The sequence below is a fragment of the Homalodisca vitripennis genome, chromosome 5 (assembly GCF_021130785.1).
Source record: "Homalodisca vitripennis isolate AUS2020 chromosome 5, UT_GWSS_2.1, whole genome shotgun sequence".
In the NCBI taxonomy this organism is placed as follows: Eukaryota; Metazoa; Arthropoda; class Insecta; order Hemiptera; family Cicadellidae; genus Homalodisca; species Homalodisca vitripennis.
In genome coordinates this window covers 171,381,661-171,408,138 of record NC_060211.1, presented here as the reverse complement: position 1 = coordinate 171,408,138, position 26,478 = coordinate 171,381,661, and the positions used below count along the sequence as shown (strand labels likewise).

At 34.1% G+C, this 26,478-nt stretch overlaps 1 protein-coding gene across 2 annotated transcripts; it reads left to right on the top strand.

Annotated features, from left to right (window-relative positions):
* The first annotated feature begins 471 nt into the window (after nt 1–471).
* Nucleotides 472–23,140, top strand: LOC124363163 (TAF5-like RNA polymerase II p300/CBP-associated factor-associated factor 65 kDa subunit 5L). 2 transcript variants are annotated; one of them, XM_046818306.1, is made up of 12 exons: nt 472–702; nt 2,279–2,436; nt 3,519–3,773; nt 6,915–7,005; nt 8,616–8,705; nt 9,117–9,259; nt 10,734–10,901; nt 11,878–12,027; nt 15,855–16,002; nt 16,936–17,101; nt 17,295–17,478; nt 21,989–23,140. In XM_046818306.1, exons 1-12 carry the CDS (start codon nt 595–597, stop codon nt 22,101–22,103), a joined length of 1,776 nt encoding a protein of 591 aa, XP_046674262.1. In that variant the 5' UTR covers nt 472–594; the 3' UTR covers nt 22,104–23,140. The 2 variants fall into 2 exon arrangements, with proteins under 2 accessions (XP_046674262.1, XP_046674263.1); XM_046818307.1 differs by having other exon boundaries at nt 472–719.
* Nucleotides 23,141–26,478: the final 3,338 nt, after the last annotated feature.

The following is a 26,478-nucleotide window of genomic DNA, read 5'->3' as shown; positions in this document are numbered from 1 at the left end:
TGAAGCTCTAGGCATATTCAGTATCATCATAAGCACCGTAACTTGTTCTATGTTATAGGAAATCTATAAATTTCTTTTGTTAAAAAGAGTTTATTAATGGATTTTATGATGTATCCAAGATTACTCATTTACTAATTAGTTCTTATTAGTAAACTACGTTGACTTATTCAATTACTAGTTTATTACCAAGCAATACGCATTTTCTTAATTTATATGTAATATTAACGCTACGGTTTGATAAATAATTTAATTATTACGAAAAGTAAAAGTTGGGGTGTTGTTTACCAGTGTATAATCATACAATACATGTACCTGATCAATTAGGTAATACCGATATTGAGTAATATTTCATTGTCATACACATTAGTATCACATTGTAGAGTTCTTCTGTTGACTATGCTCATTATTACAAACATTATTTGGCAACACTGCTAATTTTTATGTTGCCTTTCTCTCATCTCCATGGTTTGTTTACTTCAAAAATAAACTACACTAACGTAGCAGAGCTTAGAAGTAAAGCAGAAGTGATCGTTGTTAGGTTACTGGCCCAGGCCTTTGGTTGTTATGTTGAAGGACAAATTTCGATAATTAAAAATGAATTGTACTGTAGTTAATGTTTGTGATAATGATTTCAAAAAACGCTCAGGAAGTGATATGGTAAAAAGTGCAGTCAATTCATACTTGCGGCGCAGACATTATATGGTAATTTAATTTGATAGGTTAGCTTTATATTTACTTTTAATAACTTATATAAAGTCTAATTAATAATAATAATCGGTCTAATTAATCCCGAATTGCTCCAATACTGCACAGGTATATAGTAAACTGTTATGTCAAATGTTTAAAATTATTTATATTAGACTACTAGTCTATTTCCTCAGTTATGTATTTCAAAATTTAGTATGTATTTAAAATTTAATGTATTTAATACATCATTTGAAAAATTCAGATACATTTTTGGTCTATTACAAATTTACATGGTCAGTTTAGGTGCATTGTTTTCTCTTAGCTTAACTTAATTTATTTTGTTTAGAAAAATGGATTCAAATAGTATCTTAGGCTGTGGTTGGAGTGGAGAATTTGAAGATAGATTAGGCTTTATATTGTTAATCTTTCACAAGTAATTAAATTCAAAAGGTGGGCTTGCAAATTTGAGGGCAGTATAGCCTAAGGGTAGGGTACGATAAGCGGACCCGGTTTTTTATATCGAAAATTGGCAAACGATATTACTTAATCATAACCATTGGATATAATCAATCGATACTGATTAATTATTTCAACGATTAATTAAATAATCTATATCAATAGGCCTAGCTGTAAACACATTCAAATAATACTCTTAATGTAACATTTCAATTTTATATACTGTAAGTAACATTTGATTATTAAAAATGACAGTCAATTTTAGAAAACTACACGACATTGCTTTGGAAGATGATAAGACATGTTTTTCATGACTTCAACATGTTGGACTCGTGCTGAAAAACCCATTATGTGAAATTTGTGGAAAGAAACAACTGTAACTGTGAGAAGCAAATATGGTCGTCTTCAGTTTTTGTAATTTTGGTTATAATAATTTGTTTGATCACTGTAAATATTAGATTCATATTTTAATTTAAAACATATGATTGTTATTGAGAACTGTAGATACTTTATATCGATTGATAGTCTAGGATTTGAGATGCGAATATTAGGTATCGATGATTACATTTTTCGATATAAAAAACCGGGTCCGCTTATCGTACCCTACCCTAGCCTAATACCAGACACCCAACACAATTAAATCATAATTATCAGTTAGAAATATTGATACTATCGAATACAACATTTGACTTATAGATATTCATAAGGACAGAGTACGATAAGTGGACCTGGTTTTTATACCATTTATTACAATCATCGATACTTTATATATCAAGTAAGAGAACTACCAATTGATATCAATGTATACGAAATACTAAATTAATCACATGGTTCAAATTAATAGATATAATTACAATTACATGTTATAAACAATAAAAAATGGGTTTGTTGATGGGCATGGGACATTGCTTATGGCATTCCCGATACATCGCTTGATAGGTATGCACCTACGGCAAATACATCATTGGTGTACTTTAGAAGACGCTGGTCTGATTCAATGGAGTGATCCAGGATAGTATTCATTTTACAAATACTATTAATTCTTATTAATTAAATGAATCTTTTCCAACAACACCTAAAACTTGAAATATTATATACTAGACATTGAGTTATATTTGTTTATTTTTTCATGCAGGAAACAGATCACTTCAGGAAATCAGATTTGGTTTTAAGTCAAACATGTAAGCAGATGACAGTTGCAGCAACAGTGGACAAAGATGTTTCTAGACTAAACTCAATAATATTTAGCACAATAAGTAACGACATTGCCTTAGCTGAACAACAGTTTACCAAGTAAGTGCAATTTTTATAATAATTAATATACACCTAATAAATAAATTTGTCAGTTAATCTTCTGTAATTTTTACACCATACTCAACCGAGCCATTTTTTTTTAGTCGAAGGCAATTACAAAATTTTGTATGGATCTGGTTATCCTGATAGTGTACTAGTTTTGTGGCATGCAGTTATGACGTATATTTTTCAGACTTAAAGATCCACTTTTGTGCCTCAGTTCGGACAGCATTGGATAAAATCACTGATTCCATGTTGCATATAGCATCAAAACTGTGACATTCTCAGAATAGCCATCATGTATACAACATTGAATTGAAATTTTATGAATCACAGATAGACATTTTGATATTACAGGGATGCTACAGGTCAGGGAAAAGTCAGGGGAAAAAAACAGGACTGGAAATCAGGGATAAGTCAGGGAATCCGGTCTCAAGTCAGGGAATTTCGACGTTGGTCAGGGAAAAATATAAAATCCCTTTACACAAATAAACTTACTGCCACCGTGCCGAGTCCAAGCCTGCAGACGACGCAGCGCATGAAGCAGGCAGCCGAGGCGGCTCGGCTGGCCCGGCCCGGCCGTTGCGACAGACTCGCCTACCAGCGACTTGTAAAAGATCATTTAAGTCAATCTTTTTGTACGTATTAAACTGTGTTCCACTTTATTTTTTGCTTTTTTATATTTGCCACCCTGTTAGCCTCAACACCGCTTTTTTCCACCCATTAATTGCCAAAAACCCTGGGGATTGCGTCGAAAAAAGTCAGGGAAAAATGAAAAATTTGGTCTGGAAATCAGGGAAAAGTCAGGGAATTTCATTATTGGACTCCTGTAGCAACCCTGTATTATAATTACTTACATATGTGACAGTACCTTGAATCTGAAGGCCTATTTATACATTTCTCCTGTACATCTGTATCAGAGAACATTATTTCCGATGATTTTTAAGTTTGTCGTTTATTTTTATGAACAAGTATTATGCAAATTTTATGCAAGTATGTTTAGTATTAGTTCTCAGAAGAGAATCAGTTAGCTGAGAACTAAAGCTTCAGCTTGTCGGTTATTAATGTATTAAATGTTACAGATTAAAGTCATGGATCTTGGAACTTCCAGAAGGAAAGTGTCGCCACGAGTTGCATGCCATGTTGTTCCCCTTACTCTGTCACTTGTACCTGGAAATATTACGCGGAGGTTTAGACAGACAGGCAACGTCCAAGTTTCTCAAACGTCACCAAGAGTTATTTTTGGGTCATGAAAATCACAGAGACATCATTGAAGAATTGTCCTTGGTATTCACCACCCAGGACATTGACAGCAAACCACTTATCAAAGCTTTTAGGTAATTAAAAAAAATTCTGAATTTAGATTAGATTTTTTTGCTTGAAATTTGTTATTTTGTACCACGTCACACATATTTCTCATTTTGATTGCCTTTATTTTAATGCATAAAATCTATTAGATGTATAAAAAATTTGCATAGGCATATTTTGAATGTTTTACTACTAATACATTTTGGAAAATAACTGTAAAACCTTGAAAAATCATTGATTTTTTTAAATTAACATGTGTAAATTTACTACAATATTTTCTACAACTGGTTCAATTTTAAAAGAGATAAAGTTTTAAAACACATTTTTGACTGACTTCGACAGTAATCCAAATTGGCCAACTCGGTTTCAGTACCAATGCCTTAACATGAGTTAATTGTCTACTTGATGAAAGCAACATATACACTTTTTAATTAAAATTTCTTGTTTCTTTGTAAAATTGTTATAAAAACATGTTGATGTAGTGTATTGTCTTTAACCCTTTCCGTCCCAGCGTCCGGTTTTCCGGACGTTCGTAATATGTTCCAAAAATCCCAGCGTCCTGTTTACCGGACGTTCAAAAAACACAGCAAAAATCCCAACGTCCGGTTTTCCGGACGTTAAGGAAAAGGTTTTTTAAAAATATTTATTAACTCGGAATATTTATTTAAATTATATATAAATGTTCGGAATAACATATACTGTTATAAAAAACATTGATTTATTAAACGCTATAATGTTTTATTATTGCACAACAACTTATTTACTTCTTTCTCTTTGTGTTGCGTCATAACTGTGTTGACTTTTGTCAGCTGTATTTGTTTGGGTTTAATTCCAGCTTGTTGTTTAGAGGTTATTCGTGTTTCGTTAGTGAATTGATTGTTTTTGTGTGGTGAAAGGAATTGAAATGAAACGTTGTAGGTCATCAATTAGTGATAATACAATTAGTAATTGTATTTTTGATGAGATTGACGACTTGTTTGATATCGTGGTAGTTCTTCTGATATCGTGGATGATTCAGATGCCGATCCTCATTGGATGGTAATTTTTAGTTTTTATTTTGTTAGGATTAGGAGTTTTTTTAGTTAAAAATATGAAATAGTTCATTGTTTGCCTATTGACATTCAATATATTTGGTTAGAACTATAAGTTATGTAGAAATGGAACATGATATGCCATATTGTTGTTATAACTGGGGAAAACTCCGAACTACAGTGATTTTAAAAAAAGCCAGAACTTTTTTATTTCTCAACATATCAGTGTGAAGTATGGATTTTTTAGAAGACTGTTAAATGTGGTTTTGTCAAGTGTTATCAATGTTGGTTAAATAATTTTTTTATGCCCATCCACAACGCAACAAAGTAAAAAAATCCTCAAAATATTTTTTGGTAAATACATATTATTAAAAAAAGTTATTGTAAATATTTGCATGTCCTTTTATATTTTATTTTATAGTATATATAACATATTTAGGAAGCTAATAACACTTAAACTAATAAATTTGCTTCATAAATAAATTTTTTATGGGTTTTCTAGTAAAACGCGACAAAATTAACTAAAAAAGCCTCGGATTTTTGGGTATGTCATTAGTAAAAATACTTGGGATTTTTGGAACAAATTAAAAAAAATGTCTGGGATGGAAAGGGTTAAAAGTGAACCTTATAATGGGGCATTTCCCTTAACTTAAGTAATCCAATTAGGATTATTGCAGAAGTGTGATAAATAAGTTTTAAACCTTTACTTGCCATAACTGGTCTTGGAGGTATGATGAGAATATTCTAAATATTTTATATAGATACAATAAATTTCAAATATATTAAACTCGAGGTAAAACTTGCCATCAGCACTAGGATATTCTTTGATTATTGTGAAAACAAAGATATTGATTTTATCACATGTTGCTCTGAACCTAAAGCTATTTTGCATGAGTATTGGTTCACCATTCCCACGGCGCTGTGTGGGCTACCCGCTATTCTTGTGAAGTGTTCTTGTAATCTGTTGGTTTTATGCGCTGTTCAGTGAGTTTAAAGTTTATTATTTATTAAAATGGATTGTTCTGCCCCTCTTAAATTTTCATAGCCAGTTTTAGGTTATTTTGGAAAAAGTTGATAAGTATTTTGTAGCCGATCCCGTGTGGCAATTGGTTGACGATGTTGACACAGACGATTCTGAGCAGTACGGAAATGAAGGTGACCCTGATGTGGGCAGTGCATGTCCTACATCACGTGTTTACATTGAAGGTATATGACCTATATAAGTTGAAAGGGTATCCATTCTTCTAATACCCATCAGCGGTCTTGTGACATCAAAGTGTTTCAGAAATAGATCTCCAAAATTCAAACGGACTCGCAGGCATACAAGCTTAGTTTTATCACTGTACAATTATTTCAGTATTCCTAAAGGCAACAATTCCGCAGTTAATGTGTTAACAGATGAAATGGGTTTCAGACCAACAAATTAAGTAGGTAGCTTTTAAATTTCCTTCTCCATAACCAAGCGATCATGTTGTCTCTAAAAAATCATAGGTTTGATTCATAGAAAAGTAAAAAAAGTCAACCTATAGGTTTTTACCACTTTCCCTGCAATTTATTTATGGATTGGTGCTTGCATAAATAATCCTTATAAAACGGTATAAGAATAGCCGGACGGATCTTATAAACGGTGGATAGCTTTACACCACTGAAAAGTAGGCTTGATTATACAGGGATGCTACAGGTCAGGGAAATCAGGGAAAAGTCAGGGAAAAAAAAACAGGACTGGAAATCAGGGAAAAGTCAGGGAATCCGGTCTCAAGTCAGGGAATTTTGACGTTGGTCAGGGGAAAATATAAAATCCCTTTACACAAATAAACTTACTGCTGCCGCGCCGAGTCCAAGCCTGCAGATGACGCGGCGCATGAAGCAGGCTTTTTTGCTTTTTTATATTTGCCACCCTGTTAGCCTCAACACCGCTTTTTTCCACCCATTAATTGCCAAAAACCCTGGGGATTGCGTCGAAAAAAGTCAGGGAAAAATGAAAAATTTGGTCTGGAAATCAGGGAAAAGTCAGGGAATTTCATTATTGGACTCCTGTAGCAACCCTGTTATAGTTTTCGTTTATACAAATTAGTTTTAAAATGTCTTAAAAACAGTTATTTCACTCTTCACAAATGTATATTCTGTTTGTACTAACAGGTCATGTAAATACGAATTAAAGATCAGTTCGTCAACAATGGCTGCACTGCAAAAGTATCTAGCAACTCAAAGTCATGTTATATTGCTTCAGGTAATGTATCTTTGTATCGATTGCCATTAGATTGTGGTGTTGCATTTTGTTTCAACACTACTGTATCCATTAAAATACCATGTAGATTACCTACAGATCTGATCTGTAGAAAACACATAAATATAACATTGTGTACTTATTACTGACATACTGTCTGATCCAATTTTTACTGCTGAACTAAACTTAAGTCATTTCATTATATTTATGTTATATTACATTTGAATTAAAATCTACAATACTGTATTAACTTAATTTCTTATGGCATAGTAAAAGGGTTGTCCAAAGAGTAACATGTGTTTGGGACTAGCTCAGTAGTGGAAAGGGCTTGAGCCGCATCTTGGGAGTAAAATGATACATGTGCTCAGTTTGTATCGAGCTGTGGAAGCGGATGATCTATATCTCACCTAATTTTCTCTCTGTGACTAGTTCAAATGAGTTCTGTAATTAAAAATCCCCCCGCTTGTGGAGTCCTTTCAGTGATTGGATTTTTGGTGACAACAAAATACAAACAAGTTGAAATCCATCATTGTGACTTTGTGGGAATTGAATAATGGATGAAAGTAGTGTACATATTTGTTTTTTTAATGACAGCGCCAATGTACACATTTTAACTCAAATTACATGTTTACTTTTAAACTCAATATAGATTTCATGTTTATTAAATATTTATGCTGATCATAAAACTTTTTTATATTGTGATATCTGTTTGTTTTAAATTTTGTTTATAATGGGAGGGTTGTTTTTAAACTAAATAATTTTATTTCAATAAATAAAAAATTTAAAAAAATGAAGAATGAAACACCAAGTGTAGAATTCTTTTTCGCACTACACGGAACACAGATTTTGTACTATTCTTACACGAATTTGCTAAAAACAAAGATATACACACAAAAATTTCCTGATCAGAAAACTATGTTTAAAAACTGACCTGTTGTACAAAGTAATAACATTTACTTTGTTTATGTGCAGCTCTTTAGCCTTACAAGCTGTTGTTCATTGTGATATAGGTTAGATTTAAAGTTCTTACGTAATTCAGCCTATTGCATCTCATGTTTTATGGCAATACAATATTGTCTATGTCTTTGTCAACAGCATTAGAAAACTAGCATTAGAAAATTACTGTAATAATATAACTGTGGAACATATGCATGATTGGCAATTATTTTATGCATAAAAAAGTTATGTAGAGGTAAATATAGGTCAGAAAGTGAACCCATTTGAATTATTTAGTTTTTTGTTGAAATATTTACCCTATTTGAAATTTTTTTATTAAAAATAAAGTTACTTTTGTTAAGACTTATTAAATAATTATGTGGAATGGTTGAAAATATTTTCCCTGCTTCCAAAATTTAATGTAAATTCAATTTATTATAACTTAATTAAAGCTTGACATCATGATTATCAGCAACTTTTAAATATTCCTCCATTACTCAGCCTGTTTATCAGTCCCCCTTATACTATCTTCCCATCTCTCATCCTTGTTGGCCCCTCTTCCCTCCACTGCTACTTTGAAAATCATATTTTTAGACGAAGTCTAAAGACCATTTATAATTTAAATATTACAACATTAAATGTGATTGGATTGTAATAAACTGCCTTGTTTATCATAGGTTCTTCAAACGTGGTTTGATATTGAAGTGTTATCCAGTGACAGTGTTTTTGAGAGCGAAGATTATGTGCTGGAGGATTATGTAGACGAAGTAAGTTTAAATTATAATGGCAGTAAACCGTAATTTAAAATGTATTTAGTTAGAGCTTGAACAATTAAATTTGTTTTCTATTATAAAAAGTTAAAAGTATGGATACTCTCTGTTTAGTTTTTGAAAGATAAAGATGGAACTCGAGACACCTTTCTAGGAAATAAAAGTGAACTTTTTAGTCACTGTTACAACTTTGTCCATTTCCCCAAAATGGAATAAAGGAGAAGTGTCAGAACTTTGAGTTTATCAGTCTTGGCTATCTAGTTGATAACCTTCAGTGAATACAAGTGCTTACCTCAGTGTATAAAAAATCTACCTAGCATTATTTCAGATAATTCAAATGAATTTAGACATATTTTTGAGTAATAACGAGGAGTAAACATTACATTTAGTATAATGAAATGATTTCAGACAGCAGACTACCTAGAGTCCCTGTATCAACAAACACATGACGATAAGGAAATGCGTCATTTACAAGAGATGATCAGACAGGTCCGAGCAAGTCCCACTCCACCTCCGCCTCTGTTGCTGTACTCCTTGAATAATTCTGAAAGGTATTATCTTGAATATTGTTGTCCGTTCTTAGTTATTTATTAGTTGCAATCTCATTGTAAATAAAGAAAGATCTAAATGCTACAGACATTTTCAGATATCATTGATATTTTAAACTAAAACACTCAAAAGCCATATTGTCTCATCATTTAAATTATATAATCGCATAGAACCTTTAATCAGGAAGCATCCCTACATTCCTTTTTAGAAAATTTTTTTAACACATTCACAACATTTACTCCATCGGGTACACACGATCTTTCACAACTTCCGTCGTATACCCAATCAGATACACACCGGGCTTTCGTAAAGCATGTTGTGCGCCCAATGGGGTACTCATTGCTATGCATATCCTTATTACATTTTGATTGTTTGCATGTTTTGGTGGTTTGTTAAATTTGTTCCCGTGCTTAAATAAATATCTTTGACTATTGTGTACTCCGTCTGGCTTAATTGCCAATTTTTAATTTTGAAGTTAAATCAATTGTTTTAGGTACCCCTTGGGGTACATGGAGAAAAAATTTATCGCTATTGCGAAGCTTACATACATTTCTCGTAATACTTAGATGTTTAATGTAAAAAACACGGTTACGGTTTTTTGGTGTCATTATTGAAAAATTCAACGACAAATAAAAAAATTTGGAAAAACCCGTTGTCGTGAACGTGTTAATTGGCTCCTGGAAAATCCTTTCTACATTCATATGAATTCTTTTGTTTAACCAATATAAATTTTTAATTAGTCTATAATAAATTAAATTGTATCACATGAATCAATTAGTGTTGATATGTATGTGTGTGTTTGTTAATATTTATTTTATGTGTATTATAATACTTATAGTAATGGTTATTTTTATTATTATTATTAGCATGTTCCGTTATTGACCTAGCATTATGCTGAATTGACTTTTTTAATAATTGTAAAATCCAAACAACAAATAAAGATTTGATTATTATTATTATATAACTAACTTTTATATTATTTTATAATAGTAATTTCAATGTTGACATTTCTGGTCACCGTTTTTTAAGAAACAAAAATTACCTTTTGTTTGTCAGATTTCCCTGTTAAGAGTTTTTTGTTTTATATTATTATGAGTATCATTGTTCAAAGGAGCTTTTTTTCTTTCTGAATTATTGTCTCAATTGCTATTAACTCAGTTTATGGTTATCGTTAAATGTATAGGAAAATCAGCAAACTTACCTTGAAAACTTCCTTTAAGGGACAATGACTTAAAAGAAACACGTATTTAGAAATCTTTGATTGCACTGCCATCTTTCGTAAGCAGTAGAGAGCATTCAGCACTTCTCTGGATTACTTCGGCTCTTGGCACTCAAACGGTTGACAGTTTGACGTGGTTTAATTTAGTTGTGACAAATTTTCAATTTTTGTGCATGAAAATAATAATCAATACAATAAACTATTGTATAGTGTGTTGTGAGCATGAAAATAATAATGACTAAAATACACTGTTACAGCGTGTGCTGTGCGAAGGTGTCGCGCTCAGGCAAGCTGATGGCGTCTGGGTACTCGTCATCACAACTCAAGCTCTGGTCTCTGTCAGAGTCCAAGATCGGTCCAGCGGCTGGCCACTACTCCACTGTCAATCTGGCCACCAACACACCTCTTCAGACCCTCACAATACCGTTAGTTCTCTTCTCACTCTAAATTCTTATGAGAGGTAGAATAAATAAGCTTTAGTACCAATCGGTGTGTCAGGAAGCCCCTGGATCGGTGATGGTGATGTTGTAGGTAAGGCAGTAGTGGCGGTTTAATGAACTAAATATGCAGTACAGCATACAGTAAAACTACAGAATATGGCTTTATTGCTCTAAAAGCCTTAATATATATATATATAATTTCAATAAACATTGAATCACAAAAAGTACTTGCTCCGCTGGGAGTCGAACCCGGGATCTCTCACTTGCCGGGTGAATGTGCTACCATTACACCACAGAGCGCTTACTTTTTCCGATTCAATTATTTTGTATTTGGCCGTATCTGTCACATATGCGTTTAAATAAGCAAACTAACATATGATCGGAAGACCAAATACCTGTCAAGTAATATATATATATATATATATATATATATATATATATATTACCGTATTTTATATTACAAAGTTGTTCTTTTTATATTTCTTTTGGGTGGTATTACATTTTTGACTGATTCGTTCACCAGTGATGTTGATAACCCCCCCCCCCCCTCCTAGACAATCAGGGAAGTTGATTGTTTTTATTGTTAACTAAATTAACAAGATTGTTTATGTTTTCCCTTTTCTCCAATATATCTAGTCTTTATAAAATCGAAGGTAAAAATAGAATATCCTTAGTTGCGTTATTTATATTTAGCTTATGCTCCTACTACTTTTATAGGATTGCGAAATGCTAATTTAAATAAAACTAGATGTTCTTTTATGTGGAAATTAGCATCACCATGGATGTTTTCTCTCTCTCTTATTATTTTCTTTCGGAGAGAACAGTTATTTTCAACGAGTAAAACATGGCAGATACTAGAAAATTGGACATGTTTAAGTTTAAAAGTTTTATTTTATAATCAGATAACGCTTTTTGAAATGGACTTTTCTATGAATTTTAATATACTGAAAATAAATTGCAGAGAACAGAGATACAGCAATCTTCGAGGACACTGTGGACCTGTCACAGGGATTGAGTTCTTGTACGATGCTGAAGTCCTGCTGTCTGTTTCTCACGACACCACCATGAGAGCCTGGAGGATGGCGGATTATTCACCGGCTGCTATTTACAGGTGATTTGTCTGTTATATTTAGATTATTTCAACTGATTGGTGCATTAGTTATTTAGAAACTCAATAATAACTGCACGCAATTTAACTATAAAGATATGATATTTATTCCAAAACGTTCATCAGGTTTACAAACAATGTAACACAAACTGGTGCATTGTCAGAATATAAAATACTAATATCCCGTATAGTTAAAACTAACATCAGCCAAAACTAGAACTACTAGCATAGTTATAATTTTTTTATCATTTAATATACCATTGGCTACCAATGACGTATATTGCCTGTCATCAGGCTAGCATTGACGTTATTAACAATGATGGGTGCTGCCTGTCACGCTAAGTTCATAGTTTTGGGGTACAAGAATATTCCCGATTTGATTATTTTGGCCTTTGTCTGTTCTATTATATCAATGGTTTGTTAAAATATAACATGTTCAATTTTGAAGCTGATCGACTCACTCTTGTGTTATCTGTTGATTGGTAGTTTTGATTAGTTGACATCTGAAATGACGTCATGCTAAAATGATGTTCTGGAGAACTTACTCAATGAAAGTAAAAATAAAGTGAATGATGATAACTGTAATGGTGAAATTTTGATGAAGAAATTTAAGAAAACTATGTGATAAGGCCTAATTTTCAAACTTGAGAGTGACCAAGGCAAGCTAATGATCCATATAATTTTATATTTTTGTAGTAGATCTGGTATAAATCCAATTATTGCTAGGCAACTAAATACTTAACCCTTTTAGGACGAGCGGACTATTAATAGTCCGCATTAGTTTTACCGAAGAAGACGAGCGGACTTTTATGTGCCCGCCGGTTTACATTTGCATAATACTCACGTAATATCGAAAATACGATGAACAAAATTAGTTTTCCTTGTAGAGGCACATCCTGTGACAGGAAGTGGAGTATTTCAGAACTTATCTTGGCCAAACAATACAACATATGTCTATTTTTAGAACAGCTGCACATGAGCGCCTATTCTAGTGCCAGTCCAGTTGGCGGAGCGCGCCAATTCCGTCTAGTGTGTTTACATTCAGTCAGTCACAGTGCGGTCGCGTTGACTGTAGTTGATTGTATCAGATCAGTTATAAACTTAGTGTTTATAGATTTATAGTGAAATATGTTTTGTTCAACTTCTTTTGTGAACATGGATCAATTTAATTTAGCTGATCACAGCAGTGAACTGGACCGTGAGTTACAATACTCAGAAAGTGCATCTAAACATTCTAGTTCTGATTTTGTAGACGACACGGACGAAGACCCTGACTTCCAGCTTGAAGATATATTTTATGACTCTGAAGATTTTATTAACCCCACACCATCCCCGCCAAAAAATATTAGGTTACTTTGTTGTAATGTAAGTTTTTGTTGTTGTAAAACAATTATTTCACAACCAATGTTAATAAAATTTGGTATTTAAACTGATAACTATGTAAGAAACATAGTAATATTAGTTCACACACTAAAAATATTTTTTTTATCTTAGTAAACTGAAGCCAAACTAAAAAATAAAAATAGAAATTCTAAAATTTTATTTTATTTTTCTGGTTATTGTAAATAGTAATAAATCCTACCATATTGTAGACAATTTAATTATGTACATGTGGATAAAAAATGGTGTAGGCACAATTTATAATAATGGATTTATAATATATTTATCAAACTACTACATTTTGCGCAATTTCACCGTCGTCTTCTTCGGTATGTCCACTATGAAATATGGTCACTTCAAAAAATGCGTACCTAAAAAATACCCAACATTTTTGTCGTCCTAAAAGGGTTAAATTATGTGATAGTAAAATACAATTTACATGTTATATCGTCGTTTAATGTTTTAATTGACTTTAAGCACCCACACTTGCAAAATGAAAAATTAATTCCATACCTGAGAGTAAAAATATTTTTATTTTAATGTTTAGACAATGGGTTGAATATTCTCTTACACTACAACACAATTTTTCAATCTTAAATTCTTTAAGTTTCACACAGAATAAGTAATTTAGTGATTTCAAAATAGTACTTAGCGTCACTTTCAAATGTATTAACAAAACTTTTTCTTGTACTGGTTTTTGCTTGTATCAAAAAGTAATCTAATTTCTGCATAGCCCTCTTAATTTGGCAGCAAATCAAAATGCTAAATAAATCTCATTTACTTTAAAATTTTTACTAAAACGTGGAGTTTTTACCAGAACTCTTCTCTCAAACTATCTTTTCCATAAGTCAGTAAACTTTACCAATGATCAGTTGGGACCTGACCTAGTCCGGATTTTTAAAATGTCCGGATTTTCGAAATGAACTAAAAAAAATAGATAATGACAAAAAGAGCTAATGAAAAGTTATGTGTAATGGAGCATATATCACGGTGCTTACGGAAGTGAAGTGGATAAATAAAACTATTCATAATTTGCAGAGAGACTACATGTGACAAATCTCCAGTTTACAGGAGGAAATTTGCTCACTGTAGGTTCTACAAGCTTAGCCTACATGGAGACACACACACTAACAAAGCTCTAGTCTTAAAGGTTTTGAGTTGTCTGTATAGTGGATGAAGTCTTTCTATTGATGAGTACTTTAGGGTATCCAGTACTATATGTGTTCTATATAATTTGCTTTATATGTTACCGGATATGTATGTTTATAAAAAAAGTTCTGATTAATTTTGTCAAAAACCAAACTATATCTGGCATTAATTATTTCTGTTTAGGAAAAAAAATTAACTCCAGATTTGAAAGTTCTAAGGACACAAGATTCGAGATCTTTATTGGTCTTAAAACACATTCAACAGTGCAATAGACTTTGTCAAGTTACTAAAATATTCTGAACTAAAAATTTAAAAAAATCAGATTCTACCTACTCAATCCAGTCTACCAGTAAAGAAGATCTATATAATTAAAAACAATAATAATCAAACAACCAACAGATCTATATAAATTTAAAAAAATAATTAAATAACTATTAACATATTTAACATGGATACAATTTTAAAACTTATCAATATAAAAACTGAATAAATTAATACATTGAGAGACAAAATTTAAAAAAGTAATGTTGTGGTATCACAATTTAAGAACCCATCACCACAATAACATATATTAACTTTTAACCAGCACTTTAAAACTGTTTTAAATTTGACTAAAGATACAGATCTAGCATTTAATGGTTACTTATTAAACAGTTTAATTTTCATAAAAAGATGACTGCATTTTGTTTTGGTTAGTTTAACTGGTAAAAGTTGTAAAAAATGCTTTGTTCTAGTAGGATAATCATGAATATCCTGTCTGTAAATTTTTCAAGTTGTTCCTTTACATTTATAAGACAGTAGAATATGTACATATTAAGAATAGTCATTATTTTTAGTCATCTTAAAATTGGAACACAGGTCTCTCTTTTTGAAACATTTTTCGTAACACGTAATGGATTTTTTTGCCATTTCAATACTCTTACTGCACCATTATTATTCTCCCATAGAGTTATAACATAACTTATGTGTGAATGAAAAAATGCATAATAGGAGACTAGAAGCATATCCATAGTTATACAATGTTTCAATTTACTCAAGAGATCAAACAGATAGACTACTCTAGACAATATTTTACACAATTGATCTATGTGATGCTCCCAACTTAATTTGCTGTCGAGGTATACTCCTAATAGTTTTACAGGTTTACTAACTTTATAATTCCTATTTAAAGTAATCAGTATTTCTCAGTCTTTTGGTTATTTACTACTAAGTAGTTTGTCTCACAAACCATGCATGATAAGTTGTCTAGCAGTTACTGTTTGTTTCTTGTTCCAATTCCCACTGACTGTTGTGCCTGTCAGAGGTCACAACTACCCTGTCTGGTCAGTGGCTGTCAGCTCGCTGGGGGTCTACATAGCAACAGGTTCACAAGACTGTACAGCTCGACTGTGGAACCTCGATCGTACCTATCCCCTGCGCATCTTTGCTGGTCACTGCCAGGATGTCAATGTAAGTATCACGTACAGTAGTCTTCTCACTTTCAAGGTATCATTGTTTGTTGGTGTTTTTGTAGTATGCATATAAGTATAAAAATACTCAAAAAATCACTTTGGCGGTCACTTACATAAAACTAACTTTATGCCGTGCCCATGTAAACACTCACCCCTGTAAAAAATAATTTACTTACGTAGTAAAATTAGGTTACAAAATGCTCTTATCTATACTATTATATAAAAATCTAATGGTGTCTCTGTGTATGTGCGCGTTACTCAATCACATAAAAACTACAGGACCGGTTGTACTGGAATTTTACATGGACATTTACGGTTGCTGGTTAACATATAGGCCTATTCCTAAATCTTATTTTATTTCTTGTTATTTAAATTTTTCCTGGAATCGCTGTTGAGCACAGAGTTTAAGAAAATTATGTTTTAGGGAAAATGTACTTTTAAATGTATGTTTTTGCAGATATTAAATATGCTATGCTTGGACAGTACTGTAATGCAAAGACAAAGTTAACTTTTGCTATAAATTTAAAGACTGTTATAAATTACATCTTAGTTGCCTTTGACAGAAGTAGGCTTTTCAGACTTGCTTATGTATATATATATATACTTTCTTAATTAGGGAAATGAGGCAAAATCAACTATGGCACAAGAAAATATTAAGAACAGACTAAATTACAATGGCCATAAATAAGCCCATAGTATCCCTGTTTTTCAACACAAAATTTTGTGGGAAGCTGCGAGTAACTGCTAGTATCGTATAAAGAGTGTATGTGGAAATAGGCAACTAACTTATTTTGCATCAAAAATATCATATCAAATATCAGTCTTTGTAAAAAACAACAAAAAAATTAAGTAAATAATATAATTTTAGGTACAAGAAAGCCGTCAAGGGGTTTAAAAAATATAAAAACTTCATGAAATTGTTTTGTTCCAGTGCGTACAATTCCATCCCAACAGCAGTTACCTGGCAACTGGCTCAGCGGACCGGTCCATCCGCCTGTGGTCCGTCACAGATGGCAGCCTGGTGCGAGTTTACGGCAACTCCGGCAGCGTGCTCGCCCTTGCCTTCAGTCCTAATGGCCAACATCTTGCTTCTGGTGGTCAGTACTTAACAATACTCTTTTTCTTTTTAACTAAAGTAATATTTTATTAAGTATGATGAACCAAATATCATGTCCACGTTTTATAGATTATAGTAAATGCTATTCACTCCCAATGAAGTGTGGACATTGACATGTCATATTTTCGTAGTAACGTCTCCACTTTAATCAGTGCCTTCTTGTGGATTTGCAGGAGACGACCGCAGAGTGAGGGTGTGGGATCTGGCCACAGGAGGAGTGCTGGCAGAGTTGAAGGGTCACTCTGCACCAATCACAGCCCTCGACTGGAGTAAAGACAGTAGCACTCTGTCCTCAGCATCTCTGGACGGCACCGTGTTCGTGTGGAACTCTGCACTTCACTTCAAGCCCCCTACCAGGTAGCACACTACCGTCCGCTATTGACTTCATAGGCTGTTATTGTACTTCTAACCGACCAGTACATTAAGAAACATCCAAGTGAAAAAGGATTTTTATTGTTTCTTAAAGAATGCTATTTACAATAACTTTTGCAATCCTTTCCAAACGAAATATGGGCCCTAGTGTACTTGTCATATTTTATTTACATTATGAGATTGTTTTGGCGGGTTCTATTGGCTGTATATGGTGCTACTTCTTCTTCTTCTTCTATGGGGCGGCCTACTGCCATGTACTTAAGCCTCAAGGGCCTTTTGCGCACCCCGGAAGCATACCATGATTCCGACCAGTCTATGATTTCACCAGTTCTACAAACCGCCGAAAACAACCTATCAGGTCCTCCTGGGAAATTCACCACCCTTGTCCAAACTACCAAAGATGGCATACCGCTGCCTTGCTATTGAAGGACAATCAAAGAGCAAGTGTTCGGCAGTTTCATCCTGCTCATCACACATTCTACAGAGCGGATCCTTCTGAAGGATGCTGACTCTGTGAAGATGCTTCCTCAGGTGACCTTGTTCCGTGATCACACCTATAACCCTAGAAGACATTGATCTACTTAGTGAGAGAAGGTCAGACGCCACTGTGGAGGAAGGTGACTGTAATACCATTCTGCTCATTCTCATGCCCGGATGCAACCTCCACCTTCTCTCATGTTCCGCATGAACCCATTTCAAGACAGCCCCAAAGGATTCACACCTTGGAACACCGCAGAACAGTTAAGGGTCTGTCATAATTGACGCCGAGTCCAGGTTGGCCAGGGCATCATCAGCTCTTTCAATCCCAGGGATCCCCTCATGACCAGGAACCCAACAAACAGTCACGTTGTTGGTTCTGGCAAGGGAAAACTTGATAGCAATTCCAAACAACTACCTCATTCTGTAATTTTCATGTACATTAATATATATATATATAAAAACTCCTTAACTGCTGAGCAATTCAACGAGCTGAACACCTCGAGCACTACTGAATTTGCACTACCAATTGGTGTGGCTTATAGGCCGCCCATTGTTAGGCATACCTGTCTCGCTTCTTTGTTTCACTCTCTGTTTCGTGGATCTTGCGATCGAAGTGAGGGGTGTGATATGTTTAGGAGAATATGAATGTTGATCTCATGTCAAAAACAAGCAACGTATCTCGATATATTACTGCCGACTACTTGAAAGAATCCAATACGTCACAGATTGTCAATGAGCCCACCAGAGTGACAACAACCTCAGCCACATTGTTAGACCACATCATTGTGGACAGGTCGGTTGAGGTCAAGAGGAACGGCGTCGTGGATGTCTCGAGTATAAAGGATCATAGGGGCGTAAGCATTACAGATCACAAGTTAACCTATTGCATTGTTGGGGTTACAAAGAACAAAATAGAACACGAATTATTAAATATAGAGATTTTAGCAGCTGTGACCCAGAAAAAGTTAGTAAGCGAGATAGCGGCTTGTGACTAGGATGGTATATTGAACGAACAAGACGTTGATATTGTGGAGGCATGGATAACAAATAATATCAGGAAAGTATATGACAAAAATTGCCCCTGTAGTATGTAAGAAAGTGTCCAAGAAAAAAGCCCCATGGCGAAACGATGACATCCGAAAGATGACGAAGGTTAAAAATAAGTTGCGAAATAGATATTGGAAGTACAGGCATATAGATGACTGGGAGAGGTACAAAGAAATAAGAAACCGACTGAATAATATGATCAGAAATGCAAAAAAGAGATTTTTTTCTGAAAAGCTATCCTCTTCAAAAAATCCAAAGGAGTTCTGGACATGCCTTAAGAAAAATGATATTGTACAAACAAGGGATTGCTCGAACATTCCACCAGAACTTAAAGCTCATGAGATCAATGAATACTTTATAAACATGGGAGCTGGCCCGAAGATTGATAAAAAGCGTATGGGAATTTTTTTGCAACCAATGGCCGAGAAGAAATTAGAGATAAATTTAAGTTTTAACGCTGTCAGTAAAAGAGACGTTATTTCGGCAATGAATGAAATAAAATCTAAAGCTGTGGGCAGCGATTGAAATTTCGATTGACATGATCAAGTCAGTGAGCCCCTACGCAGTCAAAGCCATTACACACCTGGTAAACGTTTCCCTGGTTGGCAGCGTGTTTTCCAAAGTCATGGAAAACAAGTATTATTCGGCCAATACCGAAAGGGCAAGCTTCCAATCAGGTAGACCAGCTTAGGCCAATTTCAATACTCCCAGCCATGTCTAAGATACTGGAAAAGATTGCCATTAGACAAATAGACAGTTTTATGAAAACATCGGATATTTTACCGAAGCTGCAATCGGGCTTCAGGCGCAATCATAGTACATGTACAGCCCTGACAAATCTTTTCAGTGATATGATTGACGCCAAAGACAGGGGTAAATATAACTCCCATTGTTATGTTGGATTATTCTAAGGCCTTTGATTCAATGGACCATGAGATGCTTTTAAGCGAAGATGAGCTATTATGGCTTTGACTTGAGCGTAGTCAATTGGATAAGGTCATACTTAGACTCCAGGCTGCAGGTGACGCGTTAGGGAGTGAAAACATCAACCCCGCTTGTGAAGTATCGAGGCATTCCTCAAGGTAGTTGCCTAGGGCCTATTCTGTTCAATATGTACACAGCCGATATGCCAAGCTGTGTGCAAAATTGCACAGTTCATTTGTATGCTGACGATTTTGCAGCTGCACTTGTCTTATGAGCCATCGCAGATGGTTGTCAGCCATTGATATGATCAATGTCGACCTTGAAAAAATATTGGGGTGGTCAATGGCGAATGGGCTGAAACTAAACATAGGCAAGTGCACTGTGTTGCATACGGCGCCACACAACATTGTGCAGTCCCTCAGTGAAAGAGGAGTGATGTGAGGCTCGATGGCCAGAGTTTGGCTGTATTGATAGGGCGAGAACTCTTGGCGTTGTGCTAAGACAGTGGCCTCACGTTTCTCTGACCATGTCACGCATGCCTGTCAACGAGCACTCGGTAGACTGAGGGGACTCTACAGATTTAGAGATATTTTTACCTGAGTCTGCGAAGCTACGAATCATGCAGTCACTAGTCCTGTCCGTTTTCCCGCCTACTGTTTCCCACCTACGGGAATAGCATTTCTGGAGAAGACATGCATCGCATTCAAAAGTTGCAAAACTCTGCTATCCGTTTCATTTTAATTTGAAACGATTTGAGCATGTCTCTCCTTACAGAGATGCCGCTGGGATGATGTCGGTAGAGACCGTCTGCAGGGTCATGACGTGTTGCATGGTCCACAAGGCTCTTGTTAATTCAGGAGCCTCAGTACCTTAGTGAGAAGCTCTCATTTCGGGATGAGGTCTCTCAGCGCAGAAACCCGCCATGGGGAATCTTCTTCATTTTCCCAAAGTTAGGCTGGAGTTGGGAAGGAGGAGCTTCTCTTATTTCGGCCCGAAATTGTACAACGACCTCCCACCAAACGTGAAACAATGTTCAATAGCTACATTTAAGAATAAGATGATGCAGAATTTGCTTAATGTATAGATTTTATTTATTTATTTCTATTTAATTTTCATGTATACTGTTGTATTTGACGATAGTTGTTCTGAAAAGCAGTTGTTCTGTATGTAACTGAGAAACGCTTGATGAAAATAAAGACAACATTATTATTATTATTACTCTTGTGTTTACTTACAGTTCTACCCCCTTACAGTCGTGCCCTTACAGCTACTCTCATGTTAAAACGTTTTTGACAAACAGCTGGTTATTGGTTATTTCTTATTGTCAAAAGAGCATTGCCTGCTCTCTGGTGGCTATTTTCAGTACTACGATAACAGAAGAGCTTCTTGACAGGTGTCGTAGCCTGGTTTACAACTTTGGTACTATATTGAGAGCACATGTTTACATCAAAATATTAGCTTGTATCTGACCGCAATTTATTAGCACTGTGTGTTTCATTGAATTACGGTTTCTATAATTCGTTTATTTTAGAGTGTGAGTGAAGTAAGGGAATCTTTTTAACCTTGAACAATCTGCACTGGCCATGGCATGACTATCTTTCTCATTCATGGACTATGAGAATGACTTGTTATTACTATTATACATGTTATTACATCATAAGATGTTAAGGAATTCTCACCTCAGGGAGATTGATCAAACATTTTACTATGAAAGGCAAAGTTAGGACCATTAAGTCATTTTGTACACCTGACCTGAGGGGGGTAAAGCTAGAATAACCATATTCTTATCAGGAATAAAGAGTCAATGTGTGCATTTTTCTAGAGCTTTGTTGGAAAAAATACCTCCAATAATGAGGCTGTTTGGTCACTCCTATCTTGTCAATGATTTCAGAGATTCTTTTAAGGTCATATGTATATTTACTGTGTACTAAATACTTGGATGTTACTTGTTAGTTTTAATTATTACTTACTCTCTGTGTAACTGAGGAGGTAGAAGTAGGAGCAACCTTACACAGAGTACATGACGCCACCTTGTGTGTTTCAGTGAAACTACGGAGAACCCAGCCAAGTATACTACAAACTGTTCGACGATGCTCAGTCTGCAATGTCTACCTCGAGGGAACTTGGTGGCAGTTGGGACCCAGGGGCCTGTCTCATAAAATATTCACAAGTTGTGTGACAGCAACTGTTTTTTGTTGATATGTATTTGGCAGTTAATGTACCTGAAAATGATTAATTAAGTTTGACTCTAAGTCTTGTATAGTCTCCTATGTATCAAGCTGGATATAGGGAGTTTTCTTTACGGGAATGTTATATAAACAAATATTCTCTTAAGGGGATTCCATACTGAGCTTTCCTTTGAATTTCTTATAAATTATAAAAAGTCAAGCTTAACATTGTTTACACTACAGAAGGTGAAAAGCGTGTTTTTATATATTTGAGTTCTTATAGAAAATTTGGTTTATGTTGTGACTTTTTGGGTTTTGCCAAATTTTTTTGTAAATATTTTTGTAGTTATAAGTTAAATGTTACGTATTTGTTGTAAATAGTTTTATTGATGCAGTTATACAAAGAACAATATTTTGATATTACTTTAAAAGAAAAACCCAAATAGTGGATGATTTTTAAATATTACACTAGTTGTGAGGTTCCACAGAAGTAAGAATCCATACTATGTTTTTGTAGTCTGTAAATGCTCACTTACATGATTAGGCATTTTTTTGTGCTTTGTAAACATTAAACAAAAGAACTAATCTGCCTTTTAATAATGCATTTTTTTATACTCCTTATAACGTCTAATGTTGTTTTTTTCTTTAAATACTATAGAACCACAAAAAAAACATTGTTTTTAATGCAGTATTTTAGTATGAAATCCTCTTAATATCAGCTGTTATATCTGTTACAAGGTCTGATGTTGCATGAACCTAGTTCTGACTAACTGTTAAGCTGGTAATAAGCCTTCATAAATATATTTGTGTTTTAATATAAGGAAATGTTTAAATTCAAAATTATTTTATTTTAATGTCAAGGTGCTCTTTTAAATTTATATTTTCTGTCAATAATTTAAAATTCAGTTTATTTCTTTATTTTTACATTACTTGCTGTAGACTTTCACGTAGTACTCTTATTCTTTAAAAAAAGTCTAATTATTTTTATACAACAAATAAGTTTTATATTATGTTTGTCACTTCTGAAATTGAAACCGTTTTATTTAAATGCCAAAAGTCATTTGTACAGTGTACAAGGGTCGTTCAATAAATCCTTCAAAAAAGGTAGGGCTCTAAAAAAAATTATTTTTGTTACATGTTTTGTTTTTTAACATAATCTTTTTAAGTTCTATACACATCTGTTTAAATGTTTCATCCAAAAAGTATGATGTTGGATGGTAGTCGATGTAGGCTTATTTTTATTTGATAGATGACTTTCTTTGAGGACTTTTTTTTATTTCTGCGCTTAACCCGTTCAATAATGTCGTATAATACTCTCCAGATATTGTGTTTTTCTTTATCAAAATAATCAATGTAAAGTGTGTGTCTGCACACGATTGTGTTTATTCTCCTTTGAAAACAAGCGCAGAACCCATGTTCCAAGATTTATTTCTAAGCCAATTCCTCGTGTAAAATTGATCACGCCACCTTGTGGAACACCTGTGGACACTTTGACCTGTCAATCACTCAAACCGAATCGTGTACTTTGTCACTCATTTCAAAGGTCACTCACTCCCACGGAACAACCGGAGTGTTGTTTATCTTTGTGGTTGTACTACCATGTTTAAACTAATTTACATAATTGTTGCAAACACAAGAGCAAATATAATGTGAACTTCGTTCAAATCAGTTTTGACCTCCTTTGGTATTAAGCCAATTAAATATAAATGTTTAATCGCCACTAAAAACTCACCTTTTCCCATTATTTTTAATAAACTAAAGTTTGCTGCTTCAGTCAAGTATTAAAATGAGGTGGAGTCTAGTGATACCATACCTGATACGATACTACCAGCGCTTTATCTTGGATTTTCTATACTTATTGAACGACCCTTGTACTTGTTATGAATACTTTAACTGAAATGTAATATATATTATTGCATAGAAATTGAATGTTGTTAGTCTATTTAGTATACATAGGTTTGTAATGTCAAAGTTTATTTTAATTTGAACAAATTGGTTTGCATATTTACCGTGTAGTATTAGTTACAACTTGCAAATAAAATACTTTTGTACTTTTTGCTGCAATTATTCAATTTCCTTTGTTTAGCATACCATATTGAAATGTTCTGGATATTCTTTTCAATATATGTTCTGTTCCATCCATATTTTACTGTTAATACCCATGAGGAATTAGTAGGTATCTTAAATCCAGGCTCAATTGAATCGACCTTCATCAATCTTTTTACTAATGATATAACATCATCAACTTTTTTACTAATAATACAAACGAAGAATTAGTATGTCTTAAGTCCAGGCTCAATTGAATCGACCTTCCATCATTTTTTTAATAATAATACAAACGAGGAATTAGAAGGTATCTTAAGTCCATGCTGAAGTGAAACGACCTTCCATCAATTTTTTTACTAATAATACAAACGAGTAATTAGTACGTATCTTAAATCCACGCTGAAGTTAAAGTTACACATCCAGGCTGTTATTTCACAATGTTATTTTTTTACATAATTTTGTTTGTAAGGAGTTAAGTATAATACAAACAGAAATTATATATGTATACAAAGAGAAATTATATTTCTTATTACCTACAAGTATTAGTTAAATTTTCTTCAATAAAATTCATGTACTTGTTTTGTGCTATACACAAAGAAACAAAAAGTAAAATTGTGAACAGTGATTCCAATTATTATCGGCTTAGTTAATGAGAAAAGCTGACTACCACTTCCAGATTACATGGTTTCCTACCTTTAAATCATGAATTGACACTGTCTTCAGTACAATTGTTTCTTATTCTCAACAGTTTATAAGCAGTTTGAATCTGACTTTTACTAGCGAACTTTATTATATTAGACAGAAGGCAGTTTAACCCTTATAGGATTGTACAGTTCGAGGACTTTACCAGCGCGCGTGGCCTTGAGTGTGTGATGATAGGTGGGAGGGGCGGCGGGGTAGCATTATGCACTGCGTCTCGAAAACATTTCCTATGACTCATCGAAGACAGCCCCCTTTCTCTGAATCATACTGACTCAATAAACTCATCTCACTCGCTAAAATCAATTTGTTTTGTGACGGTGCTGAGTGTGGTGGTTGCTGGAGCTTTGTTTTTACTGATAATGTCTGATGAGTTAAAGTCGAAGTTCAAAGGTAGAATAATTCCCGAAATCATGAGTAATGTTTATAAATGTATGAAAGAAGAGACAGACCATCAAACCGTTAATATTCCATTGTCGAAGGCTCGTCAAAGAAATGCTCCAGCAACTGGTGTATCAGAGCGAGTTGTGACTCAAATAAACGGTGAGCTTAAAAAATTGATGGTTTGTAATCAGTGCAACTCAAGTTTTACTACACAAAAAAGCCGATGACGTAAAACAGTTACTTATTTAGATGACTCGATAAGTGTGTACTGAGAAGACTAGTGTACAATTTCAAATTGTAAAACATCAAATATCGACTGCAAAACTATTGAGGGAGGCACTAAGGGAAAAAATAAACTTCCAGGGCTGTGAGAAAAGTTTGAGGTGGATATTAAAGAACCTGAGGTTTATTTGGTGATAGACAGCTAACCAGAGAATAATACTAATTGAAAAACCAGATATCCGAGAGAAAAGGATAACATATTTCAGAGCATTAAGACGCTTCAAGGAGCAAGGACGCCCAATAATTTATTTAGATGAGTCTAATGTACCATTGTCTCACGTATCTAACCAAACTTGGTCTGATGGCTCAAATAGAGGGTTACTCTTTCAGATTTACAAGGGCGAGAGACTGATAATTATTTATACAGGTGGAGAGAAAGAGTTCAGGCCTAATGCTTTTACCTGTTGGAAGTAAACAACCAAAGTGGGGACTACCACGACAACCCTAATGGAGAAATATTTGCGAAATGGATGAAGGAAAAAGTGTTGCCGAATTTAGAACAAAATTCACTACAAATTGTTGATAACGTGCCCTACCACAAGAAACAAATCGATAAGGCTCCTCTACTTCAAAAAGTACGAAGCAAGAAAGATGTGAAGGCGTGGCTTTCAAAAAATGGATTGCCATTCAGCAACGATATGTTTTTACCTGAACTGTACAAACTTGTGCAGCTATATAAACCAAGACATGCCCAGTACGTCTTGGACAAAACTGTTCAGCTGGAAGGTCATGATGTCTTACGACTTCCACCCAGACCTCAATCCCATTAAGTTAATTTGTGTCGAAGTAAAAAGTTATATAGCTAAAAGGAATACATCATATCTGTCTCAAGCTAAAGCTCTCTGAGAAGTCAGTAAACTGCATGCACTTGGAGAAAATTGAAAAGGACTTTGCAGCCGCAGAACCCCAGATTGAGAATATGTACTCGTATTATAGAATCTTTTATTGTATCAGT

Coding starts and splice junctions, on each gene's coding strand:
- LOC124363163 (XM_046818306.1), top strand. CDS start 595: ATGAATTGTACTGTAGTTAATGTTTGTGATAATGATTTCAAAAAACGC. Junction 703..2,278: donor TGCGGCGCAGACATTATATG/GTAATTTAATTT, acceptor TTTTTCATGCAG/GAAACAGATCACTTCAGGAA. Junction 2,437..3,518: donor GCTGAACAACAGTTTACCAA/GTAAGTGCAATT, acceptor TAAATGTTACAG/ATTAAAGTCATGGATCTTGG.